The 21,898-nt window shown below is 40.1% G+C and overlaps 1 protein-coding gene across 2 annotated transcripts in view; it reads left to right on the top strand.

The window, feature by feature from the left end:
- Positions 1-2,283: 2,283 nt before the first annotated feature.
- The window catches only part of tead1a (TEA domain family member 1a), a 43,482-nt gene continuing 23,867 nt past the window's right edge, over positions 2,284-21,898 (top strand). Inside the window, exons 1-2 of one of the 2 annotated variants that reach the window (XM_055058085.1) lie at positions 2,284-2,454; positions 20,346-20,765. In XM_055058085.1, coding sequence (XP_054914060.1) covers positions 20,561-20,765 — 205 coding nt within the window. In that variant the 5' untranslated portion in view covers positions 2,284-2,454; positions 20,346-20,560. Of the gene's footprint in view, positions 2,455-18,022; positions 18,169-20,345; positions 20,766-21,898 lie in introns of those variants that run through there. The other variant, XM_055058152.1, reaches the window with a different exon arrangement.

Here is a 21,898-nt window from a genome sequence, read left to right as displayed (position 1 = left end):
GGAATGCCTTTCCTGCCGTCAAGCCCGGCTCGGCGGCGGTGTCGGGTTGCAGTAGATGTTCCAGGGGATGCGACTCCGGCATATCTGTGTTTGTTTTAAGTCACAACCCCTCCCTCTAAGATGACAGTCCAGAACAGCCAGAGGGGGTGAAACCTGAGATAGGCAGAGCTTAGTAGTAAACAACAACTCCTTTATGAGGCAGAGGCGGCCGCCTGCTGCATTCAAAGATCTGAGGGAGAGGGACACAAAGCCGCCACCACCCACCCAAACACACACACACACACACACACACACACACACACACACACACACACACACACACACACACACACACACACACACACACACACACACACACACACACACCAGCCCTGGGGGGTGCATTCAGGGCAGTCTGTGGGTGTGGGGGAGCTGACGCTGTTAGTTTAATCTCACTGTTTGTTAAATTAAAGTCTGACTCCTCTGAGCAGACTTAAACCCTGGACTCGTTCTGTCTGAACTGAAAATAAACCAACTCGAAGGAATATCAACATTGTGTGAGGCTTTCATTTGTTAGTTTTGGGTTGGATCATAAATCTGACGCACCTCACTGAGTTTTGCCTAAAGTACAGCGCAAATGCAATCGGTCGTCCATCGTCTTTTTCCGTTTTACTTGCATCGAGTCAGATCAGCTGGTCTTAATCAGACGTTCTTCAGGCCTACTGTAGGTCTTTCGCTGTTTTAAAGGAAAGTTTTGTTTGTTAATTGACTCAATTTCTAATCTTTGAGAAATGCTGAAGGTAACACAGTTTCACAGCCAGAAACTATTAACTGGGAACTTGCTGTAAATGATCAACTGGTGGATGGTGAACGTCTCCGGTCCTGGGTTTGTTCTGTGTTGTTCTTCCTTTTCCTTCCTTAATTTCTTAAAGGCAAAGATTTCAGACACTTTACATTTTACACTTTAAAATGTGTGGTTTTGGTTAGACATGGGCAGAACTAAAAAAATGCTTAAAAATAAACAACTTATGAAATACTCTGCTTAGAGAAGTCATAGTTAGAAGGTTTTGTCCAAAGGATATAAATTCAAACTCTTTACCTCAAGTATAGCATGGCATAATGGTGACAGTATTGGGATGCCAATTTCTCTGTTGCATAGAAAATTGAAAAGAAATTTGTCAAAATTAGATTTTTTCCCCCCAGAATTAAACAAATGAAAGTGTTCAATATTTGCTTAAACGTAAGACAATTTTTAAGTCTAAGCGACATATAATTGTGAGTTAGCGAACAAATAGAATAATTTAATTTATTTCTGAAAACAAAACAAAAAATATATATAAATATATATATATATATATACATTTACAAAAAAGTTAATGTGTTTTAGAATTATTCCTAAATTTAGTCGTAAGGAGAACCTTTCAATGAAAATTGGTACGAGAACTAGTCAAAGTCCAAAGAATATTTTCGAAAGACACTAGGAAACTGAGAAACATTGATTGGTAATTTTATTGTGTTGCTCGTGTCTTTTTGCACTAATAAAACTTACTGAGTAGATGGCAGTGGCGGCGTCATGCTGAGGGATGTTTTTTTTTCTCTCTCTAGTAGTGTAAGAAACAAGAAACAAACACCTTCCTGCTGAAATTAACATTTTATTGGCCAAAATTAAAGGTCGATGTCCACAGAAACAGTTTTAACGTGACTTTCTGAAACCTTTAGGTCAAATGATCGAGACCATTCTATCAGATCACAGAAAACTTGTCAAGTTGAGGAACAAAGTAGTAATTCATTCAAGCACTGGCTATACTTTCTCCATACCTGAATCTAAACAGGCCTGACGCATGCAGTCTGTCTGCACAAATACACACAGTTTTGGACGTCGTGGTGTTATTGGTTAAAGTGCTTCTAAAAGTTTCCAAATTAACTCGTCCAAAGCTGCTGTCAGCAGCCTTCTTTGAGCTTCATCCTATCAGTTTGGTCGTCAGCCGAGCAGAACAGGCCCTGTTTTTATCTGCCTCCCTCCTCCTTTTCCTCCTCTTCCTCCTCCTCCTCCTCCAGCTCAGCTGAACAGAGTTTGGGCGCTGCACTCTTTTCTTTTGTTGTTGAACGCAGCCCTTACAGTCCGCTCCCTCCCTCCCTTCCTCTCTTTCCTTTATTTTTTTTCCACCCATCCTCCCTTCGCTCACTCACTCACTCACTCACTCCGTTTCATCCAGGGTGACGCCAGTCCCTCTCACCCCGCCCCGTTCAACTCAGTCCGCTGCGTTCATTTCATTCCTGCTCCCATTCCGCGCATATTTCGCATCCTTGGAGAGACGCTGCGCATTTTACGCACTCAGCGCGCCCCGATCCTCCGTCAAGGCGAAGCCGAGGGCGGACTCCGGAGTTGGCCGAGCGCTTCGCGGTTCCGCGGCGGCTCCGATCCGATGGGAAAGTGTGGGAATTAAAGGAGGAAAAAGCGGCGTTTGGATCGAGGTAAGTTCCCGAGGAGGAGTCCCCCCCTCCAACCCTTACCCCCCACTCCAGCTCCTCCACTTCATCCCCTCCGCCACCTCCTCCTCTTCAGCCTGCGCGTCTCAAATCCCCCGGACGTTTCGCGTGTTTCTTAAAAAAAAAAAAAAAATAAAATAAATAAATAAATAGTTTGAGCCAAATGGGAAGAAACATCTCAACATGTGGATGTTAAACAAGTCTATCCGGCTGATTATCCCTGAACCGCGTAGAGCTTCACAGCCGCTGTCGCTTCCACTCCAGTTTTATTTTCCTTTTCGATACCGAGACCCCCCCACCCCGAAAAAAACAAAAAACAAAAACCCAAAACACCTCGCTCTTTTAACACTTTCTTTTCCCCCTTTTCTCCCTCTTCTGGTGCGTTTCGCGCGGTAGAGCTGAGCCCACGGGTGTCCGTAAATGGAGCAGCGTGTTGGAGAAGAGAAGCTTTCCGCTCGCAGAGCTGGGAGGCAGCTTAACAAAGCTGGGAGTGAATGGGGGACTTGTTGCATCGGCGGGGTTTTCTCTCTCTCTCCACACAGCCAGGCAGCCAGGCAGGCAGGCAGGCAGGCAGGCAGGCCCCAGTCAGGGAACCAGGCCACAGGCTGATAACAGCTCGTGTTTACCCAGTGGACGCAGCACATCATCTGCTTCAGGAAAACACCAACATACAGGCTTTTGAAATCAGGGAGGGGAAGAAAGCCCCTCAGATTTTTTTGGACTGAAAACAGATTTCAGTTTTTTTTTTTTTTTTTTGTTCAAGCAGACACAGCTTCGCTCTGCTGTGTGACATCTGATCCGTGTTTGTGTCTTGTTTTCCTTTTCTGTCATTATCAGCGTTGGTGGAGACTTTTCTCAGGACATCCTTCTAACCCCCTTCACTCTTGTGTTTTAAATATTGATTAAAGGGCTGCTCTCAGCCCCTTTCATAGCCTGAGATCTGTGGCAGGGCAGGCCAAACCACAATGTAATTATTGGAGGAAAATTACAGCCCTTAAGGATGAAACAGGGCAGATGCACTTCTTCTGGAACAGTGAGCCGTTTGTCAGATATATATATATCTCTATATTTATATAGAAGATATATATATAGAGAAGAAGAGTTGGTGCCTGTTTGTTGATATTTTTGTTGTTGTTGTGGTGTTTAGATGAGCGTGAACTTAGTGGTAATGAGGAGGTGCAAGCTGAGAAAACAGACTGAATCCATGCATTTTGTCTGTTGGTTTTGAAATGCTGAAAAAAGTGCAGACTTATTGAACTGCAATATTTCAGTGGCAGAAATTAATCATGCAAGTTGTTTTTGTAAAAAAATAAAAAATAAAAAAATCATGATTTTCTGTCTGATACTGATTTAAAAAAATATTTGCAACGTGATCTGACAATTTTATGCTTGAAAAGTTCTGATATGCGATAGGAAAACATCAAATGGTGCACAGCACCAATCGACGCCGATTTCCAGACGTCTTTGAGGTCAGACCTGCCAATTTTGAACTGTTCCATTTTTTTCTCTTCTATGATTTAGAAAGGAGAAAAGAAAAAGTTTTCAAGCACCTCCGTAGAGATAGTAGTTTTCAACCCGACAATAATTAAGGGATCAGTGATACCAGGTCAAACACATGGAAAGTCACTTTATTTTATACTTTTGCCTTAAAATGCACAAAAGCGAAGAACTGCTGCCATTTTCTGGTCAGTAAAAGCATCATTCTGAAGCCCGGCCACTTCGTTTGAGTACAACAATAATCGGCTAAACTTCATTGACATTTGTTTTTGTTCGTGAATGAAGATAATCTTGATTCCTTCAGTTTCTGTGGGATTCAAAGCTTCTATCTTGATCAAAAAACTTGCAACATTTGATTTTTATTAAGTGAGCTGCTCCTGAAACTTTTAGAAGGAACTCTGGACCCTCAGAATGCGACCTATGTTGTAGCATGGTGGTGGTATGTCATGCTCCGTGATGCTTTCCCACCACAGCATGGAGGTTTAGAGGTAAATATTTTTGAGCTGAACTCAGAAATCCGATTGGTTTGTCAATAGAGTGTTTGTTTGCTTGATTTTAACTCTATTATGATGTGTGTATGGAAGAAAAGCCCAGGTGTAAGTTGAGAGAAGTGATTCATGTGGCAAGATATTTTTTTTATTTCAGTTAAAAATGTAGAATTGATCAGTTTTTAAACTGCAAATATTTTTGTTTTAGGAAGACAAAAATACAACTTGTTTGCAACAATAAATACTCAAATTATCCAGAGACGGACATATAACAATTTGTCTGTCAGATGCTAAATTGCAGTTTTCTGGAATCAGAGAGTTGCCTATTCTGAATCCAAATATAGTCCATTTAGGATTATTAACTAAGGATTATGAAGGAAAAAGCCTCCACTGGATTCTTTGACAGAAGTAGTATTTTTGAATCATACAGAATAGAAGTTAAAATATAATTCTGAATACAGATTTTTTTTTTTCTGTTTAAAATTAAAACTGAAATGCTTCGAGAGCGAGTATTGTGTGCATTTAGTTCAGAGACTTTTTTTCCACTTTTTTTTAATTTTATTTTTTTCAATTGAGATGCACCAATCCACCAGCCTGACATTGGAATTTGCCAGGTGATGGACAGGTCATATACAATACTTTAAAAAGAAAAAAAAAGTTTTTTTTTTGCTTGTAATTTACAAAATGCAACACCTGTAATCTCCCATAAATTCAGTTAACAAAAGCACCAACGAACAGCACGTGTCACATTTAAAAAACAAAACAAAAAAGCATCAGACAAGAGTCCAGAACATACGCTTTGATGAATAAGTAAATCATTATTATCTCCATCAAGAAACTTTTCACACATATTTCTAAATCTGTTCAAGTTCTTGACTCTTCACGGATGGTGGCATCTCTTGAAAGATCATACTCACAGGTTTAGTTTCTTTTCTTTATTTTTTTGTCAATAAATGAAAAGCTGTGACTATCCTGAAAGTGTAACAGAGAAAGCAGAGGGCGTTTGTGTGTCGGTCATTGTGTTTAAGCCTGCTTTGTCAGTCACTCTGGGCAAACAGTCTCCACTTTCCTCCCCCACAGTCCCTCTTCCCCCTCAGTGCCTCTCCTTCTCCTCTCCAGTTCGTTGACATCTGTTTTGAGAGCTCCATGCACCTGTAGAGATCGAGGAAGTGTGTGTGTGTGTGTGTGTGTTTGCGTGTGTGTGTGCGTGTGTGTGTGTGTGTGTGTGTTGAGAACAGAGACAGAGAGAGAGAGAGAGAGAGAGAGAGGGAGAGGGAGGGAGGAGCAAAATGCAAATCCGTGGATTTGTTCTGGGTCCGAGCAACGCAGACCGACTGACTAACGACCATTTGGTGTGTGTGGTGTGTGTGTGTGTGTGTGTGTGTGTGTGTGTTTGCCTCTTGCCATCCAGGCCCCTATTGTTGCAGCAACAGCAACAGGCGTCGCTGGCTGAGGACGCACCATATGTTCTCTGTGTGCTTTAGTCACCAACCGCTCACGTTTATGTGTGTGTTCATCTTTTCCACCAATGCTGCTGCAATATGGTGGAGTTTGGAGCCGACGGGCAGCTCGCAGCCTCCTTCCTCCTCCCTCCTCCTTGTTGTCTCATCTGTCGTCTCATTTCTCGGCACAAAATCCGGCACACAGATTTCATTTTTTTCTTTTGGGCCGGGATTAAGGAGGGAAATCTTCCCGGCACGAAATGAAGTCTTGTGACGTTGTGCTTTGTTTTAATTCTGATGATCTTTTAAATTTTTTAAGCAGAATGTTTTGAGGGCAGTGCGTCTAGTCAATGGGATGAATCAACAGGTGATACTCTAAATCCCGCCGGCAGCCAATTGGAGATTTTCCCTTCTTATCCTTGCTTTACCCTCTGCCCTTAAAGCGCTCCTCAGATTTTAACACCCGGCAGGACACACCAGGATAAATTTATTCGGGCGTAGCAAAAAAACTGAAAGCAGGGTGTTAAGGTGGGGCGAGAGACTGAGTTCCAGTGTAATGAAATTTAGGGAGCGGAGACGGTTTATTAGAGCAACAATGCTGAGTGTTTTTGTGTTTAGGGGTGAAGCAGTTAGGTGGGGTAAGGGAGGTTGAAGCAGGGGAGGGGGCAGGCTTTGTTCAGAGGACTGGGGGAACAATGGGCATCCTCCTGGGTGGGGTGTGGGAGTGTGTGGGGATGGGTGGAGACGGGGGTGCTGCTGGTTTCTGGCTGCAGGAAGCTAGTAGATCCAGTGCTGGCTTGTCTGACCAGCTGGATGCCCTCCTCACTTTCATTCTCATAGTAATCCTGAGCAGGTTCAGACACCGAGTTTTACAAAAGTTTTAAAGAGCTTGGGTTGAAAACTGTTCTCTCTGTTTGTTTAAGTCTTTTTAATAAACGAAGACAGAAAGTACCGGAGTGGTCACACTTTTCTGTGGTTGTATGTGTTGCCGTAGCATCTCCCCCACCTGTTGCTGCAGACTGCCAGCTGGCTGAAAGAAGGCTCCAACAAGTTTTTGAAGGGGCAATATTATGTACTGTTGTATATATCAAAAATGATTTTAAAAAAAAAGACTTTCTAGTTTGACGCCCTGAAATCTGGACTATGTGTCTTTAAGTGGCTTCTACTCTTTCAGACACCAACCTTTCAGCAAAACAATGCTTCTCTTTTTGCGTTCATTTCTGTAAACGGCAAAATTGGAGATTTTGACTGAGATGTAATTCGTAAGACAAGCTCAGCAGACTGGCAGTTCCACCAGATATCTGCTAAGTGCTGCTGACACTAGTCTGAAGGAGCTGAGTGTGTCTTCACTCGTACTGCTGATCAGTTTTCTGACATAGTTTCTCAGTCAGAAGAAGTAGTTGACTTTTTTCTAAAATTAGGTAGCTTTTGTCTTGTAACGGTTTTTAGTTGCATAGTTTTGAGAGATTAATCGTCTCTAGTGTGTTGTCCAGGGTGAGACAAAAAGGTTGCAGTGCATCAGAAAAGTGGGCTTCAATGTCTCACCTGTGGGTTGTAAATGTGGTCATTTGTCCTGGTCTGTGTGGGTCCTTAGGGTCCATGGAGAGGTCAGCTCTGTGCAAACATTTTAACAGGAGGAAAAAAAAAGGTGAACTACAGCTGTGATGAGAAGAAGGAAAACATACATAAAGCAGAATTGTGGGAGGAGATTTACTGTTAACCACAACTGACCTCTGAACCAACAAATTCCTCCAATTTTAAAGGATCCTTTTGATTAATTAACTTATTAGACATATTTACTGTCAGATTTTTATGTATCTTCAATGTTTTTATTTATTTATATGACTAATGTGATGGTAAAAATGATAAAAATCAAATGTTTTGCTAGTTTAACCCTTTTTTAAACATAACAATGACCAAAAAATAAATAAATAAATAAAGAGATGGAGGATGGGACAACATCCTATTCTTTCTGCCTTTCAGCTAAGCGAATGGATCCAACCCCCAACCTCACCACCACCGTACTCCATAGGAAGCCTGAATCAACCCTGGTGTTTCCTGAGCACAGCAGGAAGTGAACAGGAAGCCTTGATTCAGACTAATTCTTGTGTACTTTCCCGGTTGGAGGAATTGACATGATAAACACGGTGCCGAGAGGGACAACAGCCTCACTCCGCCCTCCGATGCTGTCACAGCAGACCAAGTCTGCCCTGCTGCCGCCCGCTCACCGCCTCGGCTTTTGTGCAGCCGGGCACCGATTGCTCTCTGTTGGTTAACTTGATGCACGATGGACATTTTTGGCATCTCTGTCTTTTCCTGGAATCGCTTCCTTGCAAACCGTCTTCTGTTGATGTCATTAGCGTTAGCAGCTGAGGATTGAGACAGGAAATGAAACAAAAAAGAAAAAAAAAGAAATGTGATCCTCCATTAGAGGCACCGGGACTGTTTAAGTTTTAAGAGGAAGTAACATGTTTAATCGGTCTTCATAAATAAAAAGGAGCTCTTAGCAATTGAATGTGCTTTTCCGGTCTTGCTGATGGAGTGAAAGCTTATCAGTTTCTAAACTGTAGCTCTGGTGATTTTTAAAATTTTTTTTATTTAAAAGCACAAACACACTACCGTTAAATGATTGTTTATGATTAAACATGGTCCTCGACGTCTTGGAACTAGTTTTAGAAATAAGTCCGGAATGGTAGCTTTCCTCCAGGATGGCAATAGAGCAGATGGATCTTGAGACATTTCTTTCTTTTTTAAATTGACATGGAACACAAGGAAGAATAAGAAAAGTTATTTTATGATTGGGCAATGAAATGTACGTAAAATGGAGAGGGGGAGCAACACAAAGAAATTAAACATAAATGATGAGGGAAGATGCAACAGATCAATTTTTAGCAGATTACGTGAGAATCAGACTATGATGCTGCTTTAAGTGAAACACAGTGAGTCAGGGGCTAAATCAGCTGTGGTGGGAAACTATTAAAGAATCCACTTCTCCTGCTAACAGATGCTATTCATCTTTTTCAGCAGAAAATATTTCAGTCCATCAAATTAGTGATGAGGATTCTGCCTGAGTTATGGAAGCTTATTATGAAATCCAGGATATTTGCTCTTGTATCTATAAGAAATCTTTTTTTTTTCCTTTTCTGTTTGGAGGGCTGAGATTAGTGAACTTAATGAGGTTCTGTTGCCCAGTCAGAAACATTTCAAGATCAAGTGGCCACTTTGACGGTCCATGTTTATTTTTAAAACTGACAATTAACACAACCAGATTAAATCAACTCATTTAGTTCGGCTTTCAGAAGGTATAAAACTCTTTCTTCTGCTTGTTGTTATTAAGCTTCATCAAGTTGCTTTTTGTTTGTTTCAGGTGTTCCCTTTTCACTGTGAAAGTCCTGGGCAGATAATTAATTCTAGTGATTGATTTTTGCTAGCATCAGCTAAATCAGATTCTTAAAAACGTATTTTATTTTATTAGATTTATTTCCGCTAAATTAAAGAAGCTATTGTGATATTTTTTGGCTCCATTATATTGTGTATCCTCGTATTTGTAGAAAGACAGTGCGCAGCAACAGGAGGAGCAGAGAAAACTTCAGTCACTCTGACACATTCTCAGATTTTTCATGGGTAAAATTAGTTTCCCGTTTTAACCCAAGTGCAAAGAGGAAACATCCCAGCTGTAGATGCACCAGTGGTGTCTCTGCTCGTCTCAGAATTATATCACTTAAATATATCTCATCTGAATGAAATGAAAAGACATCAGACATGTACCGCTGATTTCAAAAACATCATTTAACCATGACATCTGTCATTTGTATATAGACTGAAAGATCTTTTTGATATAGGCATGCTTTTTTGGCACAACAAAAATAATTTAGAATATAAAATAATCCGTGAACGTGTTTTCTTTTAATCTTTCAGATTTTTACTAAACTGTAATCAAAGTGGAGTGAAAAACATGATGTTTGTTCTTGTGTTTAAAAACATTTTGATGCATTTAATTTACAGAAAAAAAAACAAAACTTTTCAGTGTTTGATCCATCGATCCCCATTTAGAGCAGTTTGATGGATAACTGCTTAACTTGGATCGATTGGTTATGGAGGCATAATCTGCTTGGTTGTCTGTTCAGAGATGTGGTGGCGCGTGGAAAGGATGACGTTAATAAAAATTAGAACTAAAATTCGTTCAGTGCTGTTGTGCACTCCGGCGCTCTCCTGCATGTTTACAGGCTGAACAAGTCTCCGCACTCCCTGCCTCCTAACCTGCGTCCGTCTAAATAAAGCAACACCCAAGTTTTAATGGACCACAGATGGAAAATACAGTTCAGGGGGCTAATTCACTTTGCACTCGTGTTTGTGTGTTGTGAGGAGAGTAGGAGCGAGCGGAGCCCGCGCGAGCTGCAGAGGATGTAATTGTGATGAGAGATGGGGGAGATGGAGGTCACTGTACTCTTTTCAAGCTCGTGCAGCCGCACAATGCTTCTTTACAAGGTGTTGGATAAGACTCATCCATGGACGCACGCACATGCAGCACGTGTGTTCAGCCGTGGCACAATGCTCCCGTGTTCACACTTATTAAATGGTGTTGGTATTGCTGCAACCTCCCCAGACTTCTTTTTTTCTCTCTCTCTCTTACTCGTTTAGGATTTCATTTCGTGTGTGTGTGATGATGCACATGTGACAACAACCATCCCTTTCCACCAGGAAGAAACTGGATAATGGCTTAGCCTTACTCAGCAAAAAAAATAAAATCAAAAACTGTCTGCAGAAGAATGACAGACAGCGGATAGAGGAGCTGCAGACAAAAACCTTTTACCATCACTTTTCCACGAGAAAATAAGCACTTCACTGTATCAGTGTGCAATCTGCGACGAATTACTAAGTGTGTGCATAAATGGTAATGCCTCTGAGAAGAGATGGTAAAATAATGAGAGACACATGCTGTGAATTACAGCCTCTTCAGCACTCATAAAGCAACTCTCTCCATCTATCTCAAGTGTGTATTAGCGCCTAAAAAGAATAAAATGAAGCTTTACTGGTAACTTCGCTGCAAAGCTTTCACGGGAGCGCCATTGAATATCTTACCTTTATCTTCTTGTGTTTCTTTTTAATACACAGCGGTTCAAACTAATCACCTACAGACTCTAAAAGACTTCTTTTTCTCTCCGTATTGGCTGAGATGAATTGATTCGTGGTGAATTCAGTAAAACTAGGTCCATGTGACTATGGAATATGAATAGGGATGTGCGTCAATGCCGAAACAAAAAAAAAAAGTGCTGAGGTGAGTTGCGCCAATATTTAGACGCAGAGATCTAATACTTTTGCAGTGTTTCTGCCGGTAGTCAGAAAAAAGATATGAATTTTTAAAAGTAATTCATACCTTTCCTGTTTTAGGTCAGCTAGGGTTATCAAAAATGATTTCAATTTGCACATTACTCACAGAGAAATTAGGTAATCTCCAACCTGGACTAAAAGGCTAGTCAGTGAAGAAAAAGCCATTGCCCCAAAAGCAACATGAAAACACATTGCATTTAACAAATGCACACAAAAACAGTAGGAAGCTTGAAAGCCTGAGAATACCACCCCTACTGTTAAGTCTGAAGCAGCAGCATCATGTCATGTGTGTCTGGTGGAGGGACTGATGCACTGCCCAGAAAGTTAAAGTGGCAAACGGGTGTTCAAAACAGACAACGACCCTAAACATGCTGTCAGATTAGTTAAAAAGTGGCTCAGGGAAAGCAAAGCTCGTTACACCAGTTCTGGGACTGAAATCCACCAAGTTACTATGTAAAGATTTTGATGGCTTACCCAACAGTATTTGACTCAACCATGTTGTTTACAAGAAAATACATGTATACTTATGAACTATGAGACCTCACAAAAAGGCTTAAAAAACTCTACCGCTTCTTTTGACATTGAGCAAAGCAGAATCAACTTTGCTAATCCCTGTTGAACTAAAACAGGAAAAGTGAAGGAATAAAGGGATAGGAGTGTTTTAATGCAGTATATCTAAATATCTGATTTCAGTGGTTTATGTATTGAAAGGTAACTTTCCACCTTCAGAACCCAAAGGAAACACTATTGAATATTAGAGTGACGATAACTTGAAGATGTCCTTGAAACATTTCAGTCAGTTTGTACAGCGTTCTGAAAAGGAACATTTTTCTTTCCTGCTCCATGACCTCTGTTTGCATCAAATCCCTGCACGCATCTCCTACCCTGCGCTGTCATGGGCGAGTGGATCATAAGTGGATATCTAACAGAGGAGAGAATCTCGCTGAAAACTACTGACGGAGCTGCGCTCGAAGCACATGCAGGGGCAGGCATGGACACGTGTCCTCAGCAGAACTCGTGCAGTTGGCCCTTTGACCCCTGTGCAGAAAGGCATTGACTCTAATGGATGTGATGCACAGCAATACGAGGGAGGTTGCTGGCTGTTTTCCTCGGAGGCTCTAATGTCAGCTGATATTTGATGATAATCAGATCAAAGAAAATAAGTCATTTGAGATGCTGCGGGTCATCGGTGTTGGAAGCAAGGATTGCTCTACATGTTGGAAATGTAAAAGGACCTCTTAAAACTTAAAAGTTCCCCAGTTGTTCTTGAAAACGTAATCCATCATCTGCCATGCTTCTTTCCAATCTCTGGGATGTTATTCATTACTTACTTAAGCTTAAAATGTTATCGTGTTTGACAGTGTTTGTAGCTATGAAGATGAAAGTTACAATATATATTAATTAATCCCTCAGTAAAGTGTTTTTGGCAATGCAATTTATGACTGTGGACAATAAGAAGCAAATATGGCTCTTACACACTATCTCCAGGGACATGAAGTAGTGCCAGTAAACGGCTAAAGAGTGCACAGTAATTTCATCAATACATATTTTCAAATATTAGTGATTAATAATGCTTTTGTTGAACTAATACTTTAAAAACAGTTAAAATAGCAAATTTTACATTACTGTTACTGTTTACATTTGCAGTTTACTAACATGATTAGGAGTTTGTCCTAATCACTATAACATTACATTTTTTATTGCAGTAGTTAATCTTTGTTCTGACTATTGCAATAGATTATGCAACAATAACTTTTAAAGGAAGCTCCTCCAACACTTGAGGCACATGCATCTTCCAAATCCACCTGCTGGCCCACACATGCACTCAAACACAAACACTGCTGCAGTTATTTTATTAGGTTTTATTACTATTTTTTTTCTTTTTAAATTCTGTTCTTTCTTCCTTTGTTTTTGTTTTGTCACTGTTGGTAATTGTCATTTTCCTTTTTCCACCCACAACCTTTTTCTCCTTGTTACTGGGATGACATTTTCATTTTCATATTTGAGTGTGATTCAATTTGTCACACTAGTAAGTCAACAGAGTCAGTTGAGGAAAAGGAGGAATATCTCCCTTTTATAGTAAATTATAAGTGAGTTATTAGCATTTTTAGGATAATTAACTGCAAGAAAAAAAATAATTTTAAACTTTTAAATAGGAACAAAATGGTTTGTTTATGAGTTTCAAAGCAGAAGTAGGTTGGGATGAAATGATGTTTTAAATAGGGATTCAAAACTACCATTTTGAAAACATGGCGCGCTGTAAAGGTGTACGGATAATCATTTTCGAAAAGCTGCGCTCTGTATAGAAATCTACACAAGTCCTCCATAGGGTCCAGGTTGGTGTTCAAGGACACACAACATCAGTCGCAGCAGAAATCATAAGACTATAAATACATTCAGACGTTTTGAATAACATGAAGCGTTTTTGAAGGATCTCACCTTGTGGAAATCTGCAGTGGAGGCCGTTAGCATAGCAAGACAAATGAAGCACCCCCGAGTCTGTTCAGATATACTGAATGCTTTGGTCACATTTGCACCCATAATAAAAAGAAGTGAACATAGTGCCATACGGTCTGTCCTTGATGTAAAGTGAAAATTATTCCATGGAAAGTGGAAATGCAGTATGAACCGATTTTCTGAATAAATCCACACAGTCTTAAAATGTGGCATTCCACAGAAGATTGGATGATTGTTTGAAATGAGGATTATAAAGTAAACATGGGACATGAAGGAGCAATATTAGTTTAAACGTGAACACTTGTTGCTTCTGATGGAGGCTAAAGGGGAAAGTGGGGGGTGAGGGTGAGAGTCGAAGGCAGCTGTGGGATTGTGGCTGGATGCACTGACTCCCTGAAGCCTGCTGTCCTGACTGGAGAGGCCGAGGCTCGGGCTGCTGGGGACGCCGCCATGTCGTCTCATTCATTCCTTGTGTGGCAAACGTCTTTCTCCAGCTTCCGCCTGCTACCGATTCTCTCTTTCCACTGTATCTCTTCTTAGATTGTTGTTATTATTGTCTCAAGGGAAAGCTTTGAATTTTGCGAGTGGGAACCTGTGCAGCAATTACCAGAAATCAAGTTTCTCAGTGATCAGTGATCTCAGTTTGGAGAATGGTAGCTAGGCGCTCATCCAGGATATGTGTTTCAGAGGAAAGTGTGCGCTTGGTGCAATTTTCTACCATTTGTAACGACAATTAAAATGCTCCAAGCAGTTTATGTCGATGTTTAATGCTAAGCTAATGTTTTTACTTGGGGGGTAAAGACTTGTTTTAAATGTATGAAACAAAGCCAAAACAAATTATCAGGTTAAAACATGATTTTTATATGACAAGAAATCTTACCGATTTTATAAAAACCTTACTTATTTATTTAAAAATCTGTAGTAAAATTATTGAATTTTGAACTCTCCCATCATCAATGCAGGATTGTGGAATGAAAAAATATGCAGGGAATTGTATGTTTTTTTGGTAATGTAGTATAAATTAAAGCCAAGCGATGATAATCAGTTTATACCTGATATCCTGAAAGCAAGAGCAGTCAGTGTATAGTTAAATACATTTAAAAAGCTATAAAGAACCAATGTGAGTCATTTGTAAAAGAAAAATAGATGAACATTGCTTAGTTAATGTTGGTTAATGGGATAAAATGAATTCTAGGCTATGCTTATCCTTGCAGGGTTGCAAAGTGAGGTTTCGGGGGCTGCTGGTGTCTGTCTCCAGTGGTGACTAATGAAATCTAATCAAGTTAAGATATAAAGTGGTTAGTTTTTGCTTACATTGGACACAGACAGTGTGTGTGAAAGGGGAAGCTGTGAATTGTAGCTGCTATAACAACATTTTGCCCAGATGTTTTTTATTTGTTTATCTATTTGTTTCGAACATGACAGAAGTAAAAAAATCACACATGAACAACGAATGCAAAAGGCACATATTTTTTGTACCACAACAATCTTAACATGCTTGATAAGGAGTAGGAAGAAGTCAGAAACTTATGAACTCCGACCCCATAAACTCATGCAATATTTTCAGATAGACCCTTATTTCTTATTTATTTATTTTTTTAAATATATAAGTTAATTAGCATTAATGTTTATGGAGAAGAACCGACCAGATTAGGCTTTGGAGTTTTCACAGAATATAAAGGCTGTAGCTTTCTAGGCCTTTTACAGCAAGTTCAGGCTCATTGTTTATCTGTCTGGATCACAAGTTTTATGGTTTTGGTCCACTCCCACAGCTTTCAATGTGGTGTTTCTGGATGAAACATTTTTGTTTTTTTGGATTCCTCCACTCTCTAAACACGTTAACAGCTTGATTTTGGCTGTGGCGCACTGAGAATGTCTAAAATCCTGATTTTTTTTAAAAAAATGTTTGTTTTATTTGAATAAATTTCTAATTTTTCTCGAGTTTTAGTCTCAGCCATGTCTTGAAGTGAAATGTGCATTATTTTTTAAACATTTTTGACTGCTAGAGTGTAAATAGAAAGCGATTAAATATTTTAACTAAATACTCCAAAATGGTATGTAGGAGATTGTTTTTAAACAGTCTCGTCTATATTTTTGGATAATATTGTGGGTCTATTGAGGTCGAATCTGGGGTGTCGCCTTTTCGGTAAACGTGTAGAGGAACCCAAAACTTACTGGACAGCCCTGCTGCTCTGGGAATGAATGCCCTGTGGTTTCCCAGACTGAGCTGCAGAGCGTCCAGGGGACTGTGATGTCCGAGGGATTTCTGTGGCCCTGCAACCTGATTTTACATCAGCAGGGCTACAATATTGCTCAAGAATACAGACATGACAGTTTGAAAACTATCTCCTACTTACCATGAGGAGTAGAAGGAGATGTGTGGAGACGAAATGCTAGCTTGTGCACTGATAGCAAGTCTTAGTGTGCTGAAGTATTTTATTCCAGTGTTTACAGAACGATCTTGTCTTTCTCTCAAAGCATTTTCAAAATAAATATTTTGAAAGCGTTTGGTGGATTCCTCTGTGCTAATTTAGCCAAAATTATGTTGATACTAATCAAAAATACTTGCAAAAAACCCTCATAAAGGTCTTAGTTAGCATGTCTAATTGTAAAATAGCCGAAGCATCTCACCAGAGAGGCGTCCAGGAGGCATCCTGACCAGATGCCCGAGCCACCTCTACTGGCTCCTCTCTACTCTGATTCCCTCCTGGATATCTGAACTTCTCACCCTATCTCGGGAAAAGCTCATTTCGGCCGCTTGTTTCCATGACCTCGTTCTTTCGGTCGTGACCCAAAGCTCATGACCAGGAATGAGGGCAGGAACTTAGATTGACCGGTAATTCAAGAGCTTTTTTGACTCAGCTCTCTCACGAAACCAGTACATCGCTCACTTCACTGCAGACGCTGCGCCAATCTGCCTGTGGATCTCCTGCGATAGGCACAGGATATTCAGGGGTAACACTTTGGACTCAGTGTGTATGGTTCACATAAAAATGTGTTCCTGACAGTCACAGTTAGTTAAAAACAAAGATTCCCATTAAATTCCACAGGAAATAAATGCCGTGTCATTTTTGACCAACTTAGGAAGAATGGGGTAGTGGTATAAAACATAATATTTCTTAAAATTGGTAAAAGGTAAATAAAAATTTTGAATTGCATGATATCAATAACATGTTGTTTGAGGAATATCTGGAATATGATGAGATGAAAATGTTTCATTACAAAGATACTGCAAAAAGATGACCTCAACGGGTCCCAAAGGACCCACTTATGCATCAGGGGGTTAAGGATGAATCAAAACACTAATTCAACACATTTAAGACCGAATAACCCACTTTCAGCTTATTCAGTTTTCTTGCTTTTGATATTTTACACCCAGCTTTTGGTACACGTGTCCATTCAGTTTTATTCTTGTTTCTGAACCATCAGGAGTCGTTTGGTTTGTAGAATGACTTCCTCTCCTTCTTCACTCCACGAGGAAACGATTGTACCTAAACAAAATTATATTTTCACATTCCTTAACTTTCACCACCTGCTTCACTTTTGTGTCTCTTTTCCAGTGTTATTCAAGGTTTTGCTGAACATCTGCAACACATTATTTCTTTTAAAGAAGGCTTTTACCATCAAAACTTGTTTCCTTGTGTCCTGGAAAATGGATGTGAAAAATGGGCTTTCTCAGCTTTCTTTTACAATTTTCAACTGATCTAGGAAAAAAACTTCCCTTTAATCATGTCTTTCCTCAGCAAAGATGAAAATGCATTACTTTTATCTTCTAGGATGAACTTACCTTCAACTACCTTGTGATTTCAGTTTTGCTTGTATTCAAGAACATTACAGAGTATTGGTGCTAATAAATTTGTTTGGTCTTTCCCTTTATAAAATACACCGAATGCAAAGCACGTATGCATGTTAGCATGTAAAGATGTTATTTGCTCAGTATGTGATGTCCCAAGCAGGTCTGCATTTTCTGCAACAAATTGTCTTGAGGACTGGAGCATAGCATGATCTGGTTGACAGTTCATCCCATTTTCAACATTTCTTTGCTAATAAGCAGATTTTAAATGCCAGGTATAAAGACTTGAGTCGAGAGAAAGTTGAGTTGCAAAAACAAACACTTCGGCCTTGACTTCGACTTTTCCTCTCATGACTCTAGACTCGACTTAAATTCGCGATCTGGGACTTGATGCTCATGAAAAAAATTGCGTCGGAGAATAAGCTGCACGGCAAGAGTGGATCATTTCAGTCGATGATTAATATTGTCCCACCTAAGTTACTGTAGTGTAAACAAATGGCTGATTGTTATGGCAACACAAAACATAATGCCTGAGTTTACTTTTTGTTGTGCCAGGAGCAGGAGCTAACAGCCAACGATTTTAGTAATACACTCCAGCATTGTTCACGGTTCGGGAGCCACAGATGCACGTTTTCCTGTTCATGGATCCGTTGATTTGATTTATTTGCAAGAAATGCTCACAAATCTGGAGGTATTAATGATCCACAAAAATGTGTTCATGTCAGCTGTTCCCACATTGAAACGACCAGTTCAATTGGTTCAGTTCAGAAAAAAAAGTCTAATTTATGTCTGACATCAAAAAATGTTTTGGTTTATGAAAATGAAAGCACTTGTTGTTTGAATTATTTAAAAAACTATACTATTTATTTTTGTAAAAGTGAACAATTGAATGTTCTAAAAAAAGTTATAAGCTAAATTTGGTGTAAGGATAACATGACATGCTTGGAGTTTTCTGCAAGATACTGAGGTTAATTTCCTTCAGCACATATAATGAGCTTTTGTCATTATTAAATACAATTAATAATCCGGCACTAGTTAACAATTTATAACATAAGGCATCCGAGAAACACAAATGAAGTGAACTAAATCTAAACTTTGAATTGTCTGATTGTGAAACCCTTCAAAATATGTTTTAATTAGTTTTTACTGGAACATTTTTCAGATGTCAGACTCAGAATTGATCCCGTACAAAGAACACTTTTCGAAAGGGGAAAAAAAGAGAAACATTTTATCATTAGACCTGAATTGGATTGACTTTCAAAAGCGCTCAGGAAAAAAAAAAAAAAAGATACATATATAAAAAAAGGAATGTCTCTTGAGGACTGAGGCCGTGCCCTCTCACCAGCCTAAAAGCTTTAAAGACAATTTCACACTGGCAGATTTTTCAGCTTTTTGTGCTGCATTTTGATACAAATGCCAAAACTACTCAGAAAAAGTCGGGATCTCCTTCAAACGATGGACTATTGCAGCTCGTGAGGACAACTCATTTCAACGCACATACAAAAAAAACCTTGGTTTTCCCAAACACGTTTAAACTCTTTAGGAAGGAAACGTGGCTGTTGCACAGACATGTGTCCCGCTGGATGAATGAATCCTTGTGTGAATGGAAAACCGCTGCAGAGGCGCAGAGACTGTGTGAAGCTGGAGAGGAAACGGAAATGGGCTTGAACAGAATAAGCATGGAGAAAGGTCCGGAGGGCTGACTCTGGTAAACCGGCTGATCTCCTTCATTACTCATGCCTGTGAGTCTTCGCCAGCAGATGTTTTCTTCCCGATTTGTGGTGTTTTCCCTCTGGTGTTTGTGGGGAAAAAGAGAGAGAGAGAGTAAAAAAACAACCCCCCCAAAAAACCTGCATCTTACTGAGATCCAGTGTACACATGTAGATGAAGTGAGTCCAAACTGTTGCCTGCTGCTTCGCATGTTTCACTTGCAACCATGCGTTCTGTCAAGTGTAATTGTGTAAAAATTAGTCAGATCGAGGCGCACACGCATACACACGCTTCCTTCACACTCTCAGGCTCGTTCAGGCTGCGGCGAGGGACTGTGCATGGGAAGTGTGAACAGTAGAAGGCCAGACAAAGTGACATGTGTTCACCCGAGGGGCTGGCACTGTAATTGTGTGTGTTTCTACGTGCCCGCGCGCATATGTTTGTGTGAGAGCGCAGTGTTTAGCGCGTCAGCCCTGCTGTTTACTGTGGGGGATTTTAGAAGAATTGTGGGCAGCTGGCAAGTCCCTTCAGTTTCTCTTTCTCTGTTTTTTTTTTTTTGCCCCTTTCCTAAATCTGCCGGTAGCTGTGTGTAGTCGTTCTCTGCCCTTCAGGCGCTCGCTCCACTTATGTGGTTATGATGTTCCACAGCAATTTAACAAAATAGGCAATTTCCTTCATGAAAAGAAGCAGTAATTTGCATTTTAGAAGTTGGGATACGGGCTTATGACATGTCGCTCTAAAAGCTATAGAAATGAATTACAAGTCAACAAAAAAATAAACAAATTATTATAATTTTTTTTTAAATGAGTGGCTAAATATGGAAAGAGCAGTGAAGGAGTATTAGTTTTTTTTTTTTTTTGATGACTTGCACTCTTGCTGTAAAATCTTTTCTTCACACTCAAAAACAAACAACACAACAAGAGGATCTAAAATAGAAATCCAGCTGTTTCCTGAGCAGCTGGAAGAGGATGCTGGACGATGAGATATTCAGCACCTCAGGGATTCACACTGTTAAAAACTTCAGCTAAAAACAGGGTGAATGTGAAAAGGGGTAAAACAGAGAAATAAAAATGGCCATGGAACTTTTTCTTTTTTGTAGAATTTTATGTCTGCATGATTCACCTGCTAAACCAATGTTTTATCTTCCTTCTTTTGCAGGTTCTGATGCTGGGTTCTGCTTCTGCACCGACTGGCTGACTGTTTTTTCTCCCATTCCTGGCTGCCATTTAGAGATACAGAGACAATAAAAAGCCTTAAGCATAGCTTTTTTTTAAAATTTTCACCTTCACAAGTTAATTTCCACTATATATATAAACATATATATATTTTTAAATCAAAACACCACCGTCAGCTCAGCACCGTTAGCTGCCAGTATGGAGCGCAGCAGCTGGAGTGGCAGTGAGAGTCCTAGTGAGGACATGGACAGACTCAGTGATTCAGGAGGGGACAAGACAATGGACGGGGACCCTGAGGGGGTCTGGAGCCCAGACATTGAGCAGAGCTTCCAGGAGGCCCTTGCTATATATCCGCCCTGTGGGAGGAGGAAGATTATACTGTCAGATGAAGGGAAGATGTACGGTGAGTAGCTTAAGCTGGTCTGAGATGTCAGCACACCTTTTATAATTTCTTACAAAATGTCTCTATTTTACTAAACCTTAGATGCTTTAAATGTTGGAGTTTCAAATCTCTCAGGATGGCAACTTTATGCTTTTATTGTTTGGATATATTGTTTTCTTTATCTCAGTTTATAAGAGTCCTCTGTAATATATTACTACTGAAAAAAAAAATGTCATCCTAGGACAAGAAAAACAGACATCGATTGGCTGACTTGTTAAATTTTCTGGCGTGAGGCGGCGGTGACAATAACGACGTAGAAGGTGGAGATGGAAGATTGTCTCACGGCGCATCAAGTGTCAGAGAAACGGGAATGAAACATAAGCTGTAAAAGCGAGGAAATGGAGGCATGCTGTACTGCTTTGTGTGTGTGTGCGCGCGCCTGTGTGTGCATGTGTGTGTGTGTGTGTGTGCGCGCGCGCCTGTGTGTGCGTGTGTGTGTGTGTGTGCGCGCGCGCCTGTGTGTGTGTGTGTGTGTGTGTGTGTGTGTGTGTGTGTGTGTGTGTGTGTAAGTGTGTGTGAGTACGAGACCGTGACAGAAGTGGGAGAGTATTTGTGTGTTTGAACTAATAGACTGATGAACAGATGGTCCTCTGGCTACCACCAGCTGCGTCCCCCTTCGACTCCCTTTTACTGTTTTTTTTTCTTTTAACTCTCTCTATACGTAGAGCGCAGCCTCAAATCTCTTTATTACTCTTTTTTCCCCCTGTATTTTATGTAGATTTACAATTATTTAATTATTATCTTTATAACTGCAGCTATAAAGAGTTCGGACTCTGTTCATGTGTAGTTACAGTCCATCATTTATGTATTTGAGCTGGATAAAAAATTTCTTCCTTAAAGCATCACTGAATATATTATTTCTAGTGTGATATAAAAAAGCACCAGAATTTTCTAGCTTGACAGTGTCGGCACTGCAATATTTTCATCATGTTGGATGAAAATATTGATGAAACATATAAAGAATTCCTGCTGATCCGCCAACTTTTTTTCTTCTTCCAAAAATTGATCATTTTCTTCAAATTAGAATATTTTTTTTTGGCATAATGTTCTACCACATCCTGAACAACTGGACAGTACAACCACTTAACCGCTAC

Source organism: Poeciliopsis prolifica, unplaced genomic scaffold (assembly GCF_027474105.1).
Source record: "Poeciliopsis prolifica strain line A6 unplaced genomic scaffold, Auburn_PproV2 SCAFFOLD001, whole genome shotgun sequence".
Taxonomy (NCBI): domain Eukaryota; kingdom Metazoa; phylum Chordata; class Actinopteri; order Cyprinodontiformes; family Poeciliidae; genus Poeciliopsis; species Poeciliopsis prolifica.
Note: the sequence above shows the minus strand (reverse complement) of the source record. Positions and strands in the feature narration are given on the sequence as shown.